The sequence below is a fragment of the Filobasidium floriforme genome, assembly GCF_021052385.1.
Source record: "Filobasidium floriforme strain CBS 6241 chromosome Unknown HD553scaffold_10, whole genome shotgun sequence".
NCBI lineage: Eukaryota > Fungi > Basidiomycota > Tremellomycetes > Filobasidiales > Filobasidiaceae > Filobasidium > Filobasidium floriforme.
The window spans coordinates 950563-962119 of NW_025763631.1; the positions used below are offsets into that span (position 1 = coordinate 950563).

The 11557-nt window shown below is 54.2% G+C and overlaps 4 protein-coding genes across 4 annotated transcripts; 1 reads left to right on the forward strand and 3 right to left on the reverse strand.

The window, feature by feature from the left end:
- Positions 1 to 329: 329 nt before the first annotated feature.
- HD553DRAFT_28086 (uncharacterized protein) lies at positions 330 to 2860 on the reverse strand. The gene is made up of 3 exons (XM_046178112.1): positions 2540 to 2860; positions 2349 to 2470; positions 330 to 2245 (listed from the first exon to the last, which is right to left on the reverse strand). Exons 1-3 carry the CDS (start codon positions 2556 to 2558, stop codon positions 677 to 679), a joined length of 1710 nt encoding a protein of 569 aa, XP_046036997.1. The 5' UTR covers positions 2559 to 2860; the 3' UTR covers positions 330 to 676.
- Positions 2861 to 3140: 280 nt separating this feature from the next.
- HD553DRAFT_28099 (uncharacterized protein) lies at positions 3141 to 4198 on the reverse strand. The gene is made up of 2 exons (XM_046178118.1): positions 3564 to 4198; positions 3141 to 3470 (listed from the first exon to the last, which is right to left on the reverse strand). Exons 1-2 carry the CDS (start codon positions 3994 to 3996, stop codon positions 3268 to 3270), a joined length of 636 nt encoding a protein of 211 aa, XP_046036998.1. The 5' UTR covers positions 3997 to 4198; the 3' UTR covers positions 3141 to 3267.
- Positions 4199 to 4724: 526 nt separating this feature from the next.
- On the forward strand, positions 4725 to 8995 carry HD553DRAFT_349993 (uncharacterized protein). Its single transcript, XM_046183500.1, has 11 exons — positions 4725 to 5099; positions 5175 to 6094; positions 6166 to 6297; positions 6366 to 6929; positions 6990 to 7247; positions 7309 to 7658; positions 7719 to 7828; positions 7893 to 8038; positions 8096 to 8271; positions 8329 to 8588; positions 8662 to 8995. Exons 1-11 carry the CDS (start codon positions 4871 to 4873, stop codon positions 8883 to 8885), a joined length of 3369 nt encoding a protein of 1122 aa, XP_046036999.1. The 5' UTR covers positions 4725 to 4870; the 3' UTR covers positions 8886 to 8995.
- HD553DRAFT_349994 (uncharacterized protein) lies at positions 8996 to 11298 on the reverse strand. The gene is made up of 4 exons (XM_046183501.1): positions 10499 to 11298; positions 10271 to 10433; positions 10007 to 10206; positions 8996 to 9948 (listed from the first exon to the last, which is right to left on the reverse strand). Exons 1-4 carry the CDS (start codon positions 11123 to 11125, stop codon positions 9007 to 9009), a joined length of 1932 nt encoding a protein of 643 aa, XP_046037000.1. The 5' UTR covers positions 11126 to 11298; the 3' UTR covers positions 8996 to 9006.
- Positions 11299 to 11557: the final 259 nt, after the last annotated feature.

Below are 11557 nucleotides of genomic sequence, written 5' to 3' on the forward strand. Positions count from 1 at the left end.
TTAACGGCGGTGTTAAAGAACTACAGTTCAGTGGATACGGTAGATGTGATGGAGAGGAGTCAAGCGAGCGAAGAATCAGATTGTGCTGTGCTTCGACATCATCGACGATCAGGCGGACACTCCGTGGCCATTCCTACATATGCAAATGTCCATCGTGATAATGGTCCGAGTTGCTTCGTACATCGAGTTGTGTCTCGGTCATTGCATGTGAAGACGACCATCGATTTGAACGCTTGGCAGGTGGTAAACGAGCTCCATGAGAGGTTTGCACACCGCTAGCACAAAGTATACTCACGATAGAACACGAGGTTCAACGAGCGAGTCCCCCGAGCCCACTGCCCGGACTTTTACAAGAAATCACTGCGAGCAGCACACATGACCGTAATGCGACGATAGCAACAAGGCTGCGACATTTGGCCAGCGATGGTGAGCGCATGATAACCAAGTTGCCAAGATCTACCGTAGCATAAAAACGGTGAGAATGCTCTCGCGATTCGTGAACAGACGTCAAGCGGGCGACATGCATGACTTGGTCGACGTGATAGCATGACGATGGAGAAGCTCCTGCTAGTATGACAATCGTCGCCATCGTCCGTAGCGGCTTTTCGCGCTTTTCCTCGTAAAATGGGCATACCATCGATTCTTCTTGATTCTACACAACCGAGGGATGACTCGCTCAAGCAAACTCCCGGAACGCCTCGTCCGCTATCAACCTCGCCATCGTCTCTTCTGCCAAGTGCAACGAGACGCTCGCCCCGTCCTTCCACCAAGGCGATCCTCCTTGTCCCTCCTCGGCTCCCTTTCCGCATACCGTTCCGGCTGTCGTGGAAGAGGGCCTGGCCTCCATGATCTGCAACAACCCATCCGAAGCTGGCATGAACGCATCGACGTACTCGGGCTTGCTACCACACCCGAAGTCCACGTCGTACACCCCTAAACGGGTCCAAGAGGTGCACAACAAGTGTCGTCGTCCGAGGAAAGTCGCCCAGATGTTTTGACCCGTGGTATCGTAAGCCAGGTCGTGCAACAACGCGGAACAAGCTTTTTTGTCGTCCAGCCGTTGGAGGATCGACCGGATTGACCGGGATAAGTAAGAGCTGGAGAGGGAGGGGTTGCCGGGGACGGCGATCTGGCGGAGAGGTGAGCCGAGGAAACGGGCGGGGAGGTCGAGCCGGGTTCGAAGGCCGAAGGTCATGTCCAAGAACGACTGTTCGTCCGGCTGGATCTGGTTGGCTCGCATGACCGCTCTCCAGATGTGAGCGAGGAGCGTGTCCAGCCGGCTCAACTTCACGGGCTGAGCTTCTTGTTGTTCCTCCTGGCCATCTGTTGCATTGGTGGTGGTGGTAGCGTCGGTGGCGGCCTTCCAAATCCCAATCACCTCTTCCGCGCTGAACCGAAAGATGGTATGTCTGACCGGTTTCAACACGTCCCATTCACCCCAAGGCATCCTCTCTCCCCTCGCCTGATCATGGTCGTCGGACAAGTTTACGCCGGGAGGACAGGCGGTGATGGGTTCGAACCAGGGTGGACAATCTCCGCCGCTAGAGTTGAGCCAGTCGTATCGATGTAAAGGAAGAGAGCGGGAGAGGGAGAGGATGGATGCGTCGGGTCCGGTTGGAGAGGAGAGGTTTCCGGAGGCTTTGGAATCGAGTAGCGAAGGGTCGAAGGACACTTCCGGGATCGTATCTCCCTGCTTCTCTCCTGTTCCTGCATCATCCCCGTTCTTGCCCTTCAAAGTCAAAGATGAATGGACCTTCGCCCAATCGTGCATAAACCCGACCAACGTCGTCGCATCCGCCAGAGAATGCGTCATCTTCACCCCCACCCCAACAGCTCCACAGGCGAACTTGGTCACTTGGACGGCCAGGTTAGGTAGTCCGAGGAGGGTGTAAGAGTCTTGTAAAGCTACTTCTTGTGAGGGGATGAGGTGGGGAGAGGGGAATTGTTCGTCGATCGCCCAGGTTGCTTGAGTTTGGGTTGCGCAAGGCAAGATGGAAGAGAGCCTAGTCTCGGTCTCGACGAACTCGATAGGAAATCCAGGGTATTCTTCAATATCAACGTCATCCCCGCCGTACGTCAAAGCGAGACGACCAGAACGATACTGGTACCCCTTGCTCGGGTCGTAGCCCGTCCAGTGTAGCTGACCGGCCCAGAAGGAGTAGAGAGAGGTTACTTGGCGGAAAGAGGCGAGGAGGTTCGATGAGGAGAAATGGGAGGGGTCGGAGGGCGGGTTGAAGATCCAGGTCTGAGGACAAGTGAAGAATGAGGTCGGCCGTCAGTTATAAGGAGAGTTATCATGAGATATCAAGTTACACTGGGTGGTGCTCGTGCTCGTCAACTCGACTTACCGCACATGATCTGGCGAACTTGGCACAAGTATTGTCAAGGATCGAGAGCGGGACATCTTTGATCTCTTTAGGCCAGTTCGGGTCGCCAGGAGAAGGTCGAACGACGTGGCTCGAGGTGGTTGCTATGGAGGGAGAAGAGATGGATGATCAGACTTGAACATAGGCATTGTTGTGCAGGGCGTGTTACTGACTGGTTTTGAATTCGCTCATCGTTGACAACTGAGATCGTTTCTGTTAGCTACGTGGAGTCTGACGAGACTTCACACGAGTGTCGATGTAGATATCTCTTCCTCTCGAAGTAGTCGAACGCTATATATCCCTCGAGGTCACGTCCGTTTCTGCTCCGGACTCTTCTTTGTTCTCGCTGCATGTCTCATCTCTTTTGTTCGACAGATTCATCGAAAAGACGTAGAGTCGGGTCGTAACCTGAAGTATATGGGAGCCGGGAGTCTCATCCAGTGTCATCTACGGTCTTGTTGACGTTCGAAGTTCCAGTATGCAAGAAGAGAAAGGGATGACAGGCCAGGTCGAGAGAGTAATGAAACCAGTTCAGCTTTATAGATGAGGTGGTCAGGATTGGCCGCTTTAGGCATGGATACTAATCAAAATGATACTAATCAAAATGATACTAATCAAAATAATCAGCCGATTACCAAAAATTACTAATCAACCGCGTCGTTTTCTAATCAAGCTGTACAACAGTTTGTGTCAGGCAGACTGAGAGCAAGTTCTTGCGTAATTCTAGAACATATGATGTCTTGAATTATAATATGACGATCCCAACGTCATTTGTCCATCTATCAACCCCCTGTCCCGCTGGATGACATAGATATCTCATCGTCCGATTGATGGCAGATCCACTTTCCACCAACGTTCGACGAGCAACTCAACTCGACTTGTAAGAAAGAGTCGTTCCACTCTATAGTCCGTCCGTCGGCTTGACATCGACCCACTCCGGGTGATCTTTAGCGATCCGCCAGCTGCGAACATAATCGCCCGGCTTTTCCTTGACAGGCGGAGATTGGCCGACTTCGACCCAGTTGTCTTTCCGGAGTTGATCGAGACGATGTGCTTCGAGCGTCTTTTGCAGTTCTTCGTCGCTATAAGCGGACCACTCGAAGACTTGAGGTTGAAGGGGAAAGACAAGATTGTGATCAGCTCTGGTGTCGAGAGAGATTCTGGCTTTTCCCCTGTAATCGCGGCCTAGCGACTTACTGCCGCCTGACACTATCATAAAGCCCAGTTCCCCCCAGGTGCCAAAAAAGCACATCAAGATGTATCTTTCTCTATCATCGGGAGGAGGTCCCGCCCATGGCCCGTTTTGGCAAAAGATATGAGCGAGCAAGATGATGCACGTCATGAATCCGGTCGTCAAAAGGAGGATGCCCTGATTCTGCATTCGCTTGTTCTCCAACAACTTGTCATCGAGGATCCCGTCCTCGTCTCCTTGGTACCGTTTAGGCTGTTCAGTGAGTAGCCTGGAGATGTGTGAGCTGAAGAATGAGAGGACGGATTGGGCGGCGATGATCAAAGCGAATTCTTTTGTGCAAGGAGCAGGGATGTGTGGCCGAGGGATGGTGATTCCCATTTGTCGTGCGATGCCGAGCGCGATGGCGATGAGGGAGAGGTTGAATATGAGGAACTTCATAGTCGTCGTCAGCGTCTTGATAGGAGTGGATCGAGCCCGAAAGGTTTCTATTAGAGCACAAGTTGAGGATGGGTTGATAGTTGAGACCGGATCGATTGGTTTATAGTAGTAGATCGAGCTGAAGGTGAGGTGATTCAACCCGGGCCAGATTTCCAGCCCGAATCAAAATGGGTGACGACGTCCACTAGAGTTTCGTGCCTATAGACCGGTGACGTCGTCTTGGCTTCTTCTAGTTTCTGGGACGTATACTGTGTATCGAAGACTTGCTGATCGTTCGGTTTGATGATCGGTCTTCGAAGGTGACTTGAGATAGACAGGTTGATCAGCGGGTTCTTGTACCGTTCGACGTTGACCGCAGCCTGAACGATAAAGGCGGCGATTTGCTGTAAGTACTACTGTTGATGTTATTCAGAGAGTCTCGAGCATGTTTTTGTCCCGCTGAAAGATCGGCGGCCCAGGCGGAGAGCGGATTGAGTAGCTAGTTGATGGATGGCATGTACAGAAGTTGTCGAATGTCGTTCGATCCGTTCGATCAAGCACCTATCTGGCTTCAGGATCCGAGTAAGCGGACCCTAGTTGCTAAATTACTAATGAAGCGGGAACCTTATACTAATCAATTTTCGTATCATACTAATCAACGATTCGATCTTGTTCTAATCAGGATTACTGATCGATCTGTCGTACCCTAGGGCCGGCTGACCTTGCCTCGGCGATCTCGAAGAGTCCGGAAATGACCTTTTGACACTATCCCTCAAGAAGTTTCTACCACTAGACGTACTATATCAACGACAAGACCATCTAATTGCCTCAAACGCCTTCAGAGATGTCATCGATATAGCCAACCTCCCATCCGCAAGCTTCGATCGACCCGGCCATGTCGTTTGACGATGACGACGACGACGAGTTTGGAGGGGACGACCTGTTCTCCCACCCGGACCTCTTGGCCAGCTTGGAAAAGGTCGAGCGAGAGCACAAGAGTGTGAATGTCGTCAAGGAGACGAGTAGGACGTTGGGGAGTGTCGCCGGGAATTCGAGTCGGAGTGCAGGAGGTGGTGGTTATCATCATGCTGTTGCTAGACCTGCTATACATGCGAGAGGACGAGGTGAGGAGCTGTGGTCTTGTGAGCCGAGTTAACGGAGATGTTGCTGATTCGATGTGTTCTCTTTGGAACGAGTAGGAAGAGCACCTCAATCGAATCACATAGCTCGTCCGACCACATCTCACCTCGCTCCTCAACCTGTTTATCGGAATCCGCAACAACCTGCTGTCCAGCTTCAAGCTCAACCACAACCTCAACCTCGTCTTCAGCCTCAAGCACAACCCACTCGCCTGGCACTCAAACCAGCTCCTGTTCCTGTTCAGGAAGAAGAAAGCGACGATGACGATTATGCCATGGCCATGGACGTTCTCGTTAATGAGGAAGGGAAATATATGGTCGTCCCGCAAGTTCAACAAGATCGACCTATTGCAAATCTACCTAAGCCCGTCTCCTCGCCTTCGGTGCCACCTCCAGCTCCAGCTCTGGCTCCGGCTCTGGCTCCAGCTCAAGCTCCGGCTCCTGTGCCCATCTCCTCGGACCGACAACTCGGCCGTTCGACCTCTTTGAACTTTGACTCTCAATCTCAATCTCTGCAACGGCAGCGACAACAACAACAACAGCAACAACAGCAGCAGCAGCAACAACGGCCAGGGTCAAGCAGCCAGGCGTACAATTCGCAAGGAGCTGGAGGGTCGCAATGGAAACGGACGATAAGCGCTGATCAGTTAGCTAGGAAGCAGGCTATCGCAAAGGCTGTAGGATCGGGTTCTGCTGCAGGAGCGCTCGGATCGAATGCTGTAGCTGCTCAGGCTGTCGCTCGACCGAGTATCGTCAACTCTGGCCGTCCTAGCGATACAGGACGTGCTCTGCCAAGCGTCACGAACGAAGCTGCTTCTGTCGATTCGGGAGAGGCGGCTCGATTACAAGCCGAGCTGGAAGCTCTAAGGCAGAAGCTGAGGGAGACCGAGTTGAAAGCAGAGGAACAGGTCTTGGCTTTCAAACGGGAGGCTCAGAAACGGCATGGAGAGGCCGTGTATGTGAGGACACAACTGGATGAGGTGGGTTTTGGGCATTTTCACTCGAGTTTAGGTCAGCCTCGCTCATTTGCAAACGATCTCGATGTGCGCAGGTGACAAGGAAGAGCGAAGAGACCATCTCGGAGCTCAAGCAGAATCAGCTTTCGGCGCAGGAGGAAGTCAAGAGGTTACAGACCGAGCATAAGAAGCAGCTAGATTCGGTTCAGTCGCAGCACACTTTTGACGTCAGTTCGAGGCCAAGAAAAATGGCGTAGAAGTCTTGCTGACCGTTTTCAATCGCTCGTGCCCGCAGGTCCATAACAACAAGGCTCACAAATTCTTCCCCTCGCAAAAGACGGCCGGAATGGGACGCATGACTCCAGGTCGTGGATCGTCGCAATTCCCGCAACCGATGGCCCCGTTTCAAACCCCCTCTCGATCTCCCGGACGTAGCCAGCGTAGCCCACGGTCGAATCGCAAGTGGCAAGCCGAACTCATGCCACCTCCACCTCCTCCAGCCTTTGTCGACCCGAACCGGTTCAAGACACCTGGTCGTGCTGGCACGTCACAGCGTAAAGGCAAGGACAGGTTGGACCTCAAACCCGCGGCGTCACCGAGTTTTAGCAACCTGCAAGACTCGTTTCATGTGGATCCGAATGTCGAAATGGATCGACTCAGCAAGAGAGCCAAACAGACGCACGTCGGGTCTGCTTTGCCGCCGTTTGACGAGGATGTGCGAGGTGGGGATGCCAAGTCGTCACCGCCGTACGATGGAGGATTTGCCCTGGACCTCGACCCGATGCCCTATCGACCGGCGCAGGCAGACGAGCCGGAGCAATTTCAGATCGAGCGTAGTGATGCGGATCTGCGAGGCGAAGTGGGTAGACGGTTCGTCCGTGCATTGAGGTGACATTGCGCTGAAACGATCTTTGTCTAGGTCATTCATGTGCTATTCGAGCACGCTTACGTGCCCGCCGATGGCGAACCTGAACGACCTCACATTACTACGATTCAACGGCTTCTCAACGTTCAAACCGCGCATATACTGCCGGATATCGAGCAGGGCGCGTACGACATCGCCTGTACTGGTCTCTGGGAGGCGATCGGTGACAATCGCCTGTCTGCCAAAGAGACTTGCGCCGTACTGGTCGAGAATTTGGTGGACGCCATGGTTATCCTCTGCCGTTGCAATTTGGTGAGCTTGTTGACGGGTATCACATCGATTTGCTGCTTGTCTGATCGATCTTCCCGCATAGACCCTGCCGATGGTGGCCATGATGCGCCTCGTGGTTTACATGGCCCATAGCTTGTCCCTCTTTGACGACCTACAAGAACGCATCGCCAGCTCGATCCCGGGCGACCAGCTCGTGGTTATCGCTCGATATTGCAAGCAGGATCGTCCGGCGCAAGTTGGAAAGACCGTCGGGGCCAAAGCAAGCACGACCAAGATAGTTCCTGCACGCACGGTTAAAGCCGCAGCCCGTAACGACGATCTGGACAAAATCGACACGCCTGAACCGGTCAAGGTGGAACCAGTCGAGATTGGGCGTGCGGTGATCGCTCTGGCAAGTGTCCTGGGCGTCGATCTGAATCCGCCTTCGGAAGTGTGAGTTCGGGTGGTATTGGTCGGTCCTTGTAGGGATGGCTAACCTCGACGCTCTTGCAGTCTGTCCACGTTCGTGTCCGATCTCGCGGGTCTACAACTGCTCCTGAAACCGGATCAGCCTGTGGATCTGGTCATTGACGCCATCGACCTGACCCTGGCGCTTAGTAGCTGTGAGTATGGTTTCCAGAGCAGGTCTTTCCGATCATCGGCTGATTCCTGTTGAATTACTCGCAGATCCCGACTTTTTCAGGCAGCTGTTGGTGCTGATACCGGCAAATGGAGCGAAGGATTCAAATTCGAGCGATTCGACACGGCCGCCTCTGGTCGAGCTACTTTGTGGCTATCTTAGGACGAGGCATCCCGAGGCCAGCGACGCAATCGTAAGCCGTGGGTTTTGGCACGACCCCTCGCGCCTCGACTGACGACCGTCTGTGCAGAACAACATGATTCAACTTCGCGTCTTGTGCATCTTTTCCACCATGTGCTCGGTCGAGTCGGACGCCCTCACTCTGCTTGCCAATAGCTATTTCCTGGTTCCGACCCTGATCTCGTTTCTCGTCGACCAGTCCGAAAAGATCTGGGGGGTGGCGACGAGCACGGAGTTGGTCGAGGAGTGGGTAATAAGCAACGACTGTTGATACGACAACGCGACTAACGTCAGCTCGAACAGATCGCTTCGGCTACTCATACCTGCGCTGTCATTGCTCCACCACCTCGTCTTTCCGCCGGCGTTCGGTCCGGATATCCACGACCCTTCCGCATCCACTCGTACCGGCGTCAACCTCATGGAACGCCTGGCCGAGCTGTTGAAGACCCGCGAGTTTGGCAGCTTGCATCATTCGTTCTACACCGCGTTGCCTCGCATCACTTATGCCGATATCGGCGAGGACTTGGATGGGTGGGACCCGGAGGAGCTCAAAGATATGCAGGGTGGGTGGCGCGGGTTTTCTCGAGTCTAGATGCGGAAGTTTGACGAAACGTTTGACTTTCGACTCGCACGCAGACCTGGCCGGGGACATCCTCGAAGGCCTCATCGATGCCCCCGAAGAGGGAGACGGGATTCTGGAGATGTATCGCCCGGTGAACGAGATGGAAGCCGGTCTGCGATCAACCGACGATCAAGATGTCGAAATCATCGAAAGCATGGGCATCGATCCGGGTCTAGAGGACGAGACAGAGGCGCGGAATCTCGCTAGTCCCGTGGAGGATCGGGGGCAGGGTCGGTAGACGGGGTATGAAGCGATCAACAAGGTATATTATCATTATGCTACAAGGGATACATGCATGTCATTACGTAGATGCCGGAGACGATAAAACTATGACCCCTCCGCTTCGACCTGCAACGACGTCATGGTCGAGCTTTTTTCAAACGAGACCCGGGTCGAACGAGTTCGCTCGAGGTGGTGCGAAGGCCGCGGGGTGTATCTGACGATAAACCGGAAGGCAGACCTTTTCCCAACCCGCTCTTGCTAGGACTGGCGCGAGCGACAATCTCGGGACCCATCGTCGACCTGGTTCGAGGGAGTTTTCGCTCCGAGGTTTTGCTCTGAGGCAATCCGAAGACGTCCATCCCTCCTCGCATCGTCGAATGCATCGTGTCATCCAGGTCGCTACCAAAGTCTGGTATCGTTGGCGATTCGGCGAGTAGGGCCGGCGAGTGCACGGCGTCTTCTTCCAGCACCCGACCTAGCTTGTTAGAGTCCTCTCGTGTACCCCGGTTGAAATGCCGCTTTTCGCCTCTGGCCGAGGGCGTGTAGAATCCGCTCAATGCCGACGACGTGGCAGACTTGGGCAAGAGCCTGGTTTTGCTGCTCGAATGCGTCGTAGCCGGTGCGACCCGTACCGCCGAGTCTCGCTTTCGTGGGGTCCTAGGAGTGTTGTCCACGTCCACCGACGACGCCCTGCTACTTCTCCCATCCGATTCGTCCGTGACGGGCGTCATCAACCTGCGATCCGACGTACCCGACCTGCCCGTCGTCATCGAATCGAAAGAACCTTCCGAGGTGGACCTGTCGGTGGAGACTTTGCGGCGGGGAGCTGGGGTCGATTCGATGAAGCCCAGCGTGATGAATTTGGTGAGATCGTAGGCTGCGGGTCCGAACCAGTGTCCACAGATGACGATATTTTCTAGGACGTCGATCCCGCCGATTTGAGCGAAGCGGATGAAAGGCGATGGGTTGGCCCGGGAGGTAGGTGCTGCGAGGATCGAGTAGACGAGGTCGAGGAGGGACGGGGTGATGTGATAGGCGAGAGTGTCGTTGTAGGTCGCTCGCAGGAGGTCTGTCAAGATCTGATCCGGTTGCAAGGTCAGACGGCGTTTCGTTTTGGGCATAGCCGCAAGAGCTCACCTCGAACACCCTCGTCTCTCTCAAAGCCGCCCGGCAGTCGTCTTCCACCGAGACGAACCCTTCCAGCAAGCAGAGCCCTTGTAAAAGACCGGCGAGCAGTTGAATCTCATCGAGCATCTCCACCCGTTGAGGTAACATCTGCGGGAGGTGTGGGAGAACCGCGGCGTGCCGGCAAAGAAGGTCTAACAAGGATCGATGGACTGACCGGGCGGAAGTGGTCAGATAAAGGTTATCCCATCGAATTCAGACTTTAAAACCACTCACTACCTGATGAGATGAACACCTCCAGCTCGCTCTTCTCGTCCGACCCGGCTCCTCTCGTCTTTTCCGTCAAAGGCAGGCGGGAGGGTGCCAAGCTTGCCAGTCGTTTTTGTAGCGTCTCGAGCGTTTGTAGGCGGGTTGAAGGGGATGTGCGGTGTGATTCGATCTGCCAGCAGAAGAATACCATCGATCAGAACGAGTTTGAGCGGGAAGGTTCGATTTAACGCTCACGATCGCTGCACTCTCGGCGAGCTCTTCTTTCAGCCCGCGCTCTTTGCTCACGGCTCTCGACCTCTGAACATCCTTTCGCGGTGATCCTGCATCGCCTCTTCGTCTACTCGGCCTTCTCTGCACACCCAGGTCGTTCAAACCGTCCGTCCTGTCTTTGTGGCTACGTTTCTTGCTGGGAGAAGCTTGTGGAGTGGCTAAAGGACCGTCATTTCGCGTTTTCAGATCGTCCATCGCCCTGGCTCGACTACGTTTAGGGGTAGGAGAGCCAGGGTCTTCTAGGTCCTGATAGGTTCTGGAACGAGTGATGCTGGAGGTATGGGTGGATCTTCTGCTGGTACTGGGCGAATCGTACGAGTTGGTCGTAGATGAACCACCGTCGGACAGGTCGCTCGAATCCGTCAAACCGGGCAGAGTCGGAAGTCGAGCATCGCGGCCAGATCGATAGGGTTCGAATGGCTGTCTCCTGGATGAGCTCGGTATCTCGGATGGCAAAGCAGGTACAGGCGGAATCGATCCTCGTTGTCGTGGTATGTCGAGGATCGTGGAAAGTGCCGAGGTCGATTGTGATTTGGAATGACGGGAACGGCGTGAAGGTGCGGGCGATTCGTTTGCCGACAGCGTGGCCATTGTAGGCGGTGTGCGTGAGGTTCGAGCCAAGTCAACAGAGATGATACAGGTGAAAGAAGAGCGAACGCAGGCGGGTCGATGGAGAAGGTAAGAGGTCGATGATCAAGACGATATGGAAGGTTGACCTCGCGACCAAGTCGTTCGGTTTGTTGTTGGTTGAACGAGGTTCTACGGAAATTCGAACGTGACGTCCGAGGACAATCGACGGATTCACATGGACAGGCGCAGGCGGATTGTATCAAAATCATCAAGACAGTGTAATGATCTTCCTCATGCCCTCTTGTGATTTTAGGGGATGAGGAACGTTTGCATATCAGGATTCACAAGTTGCGGCTTGATCGTTTGGCCTGGTCGGCAGGCAACATCGAGTTTTTTGCCCAGGACCTGAGAGCTGCTGACTTAACGTGTTTTCCGACGAATGCGAACGAGTTT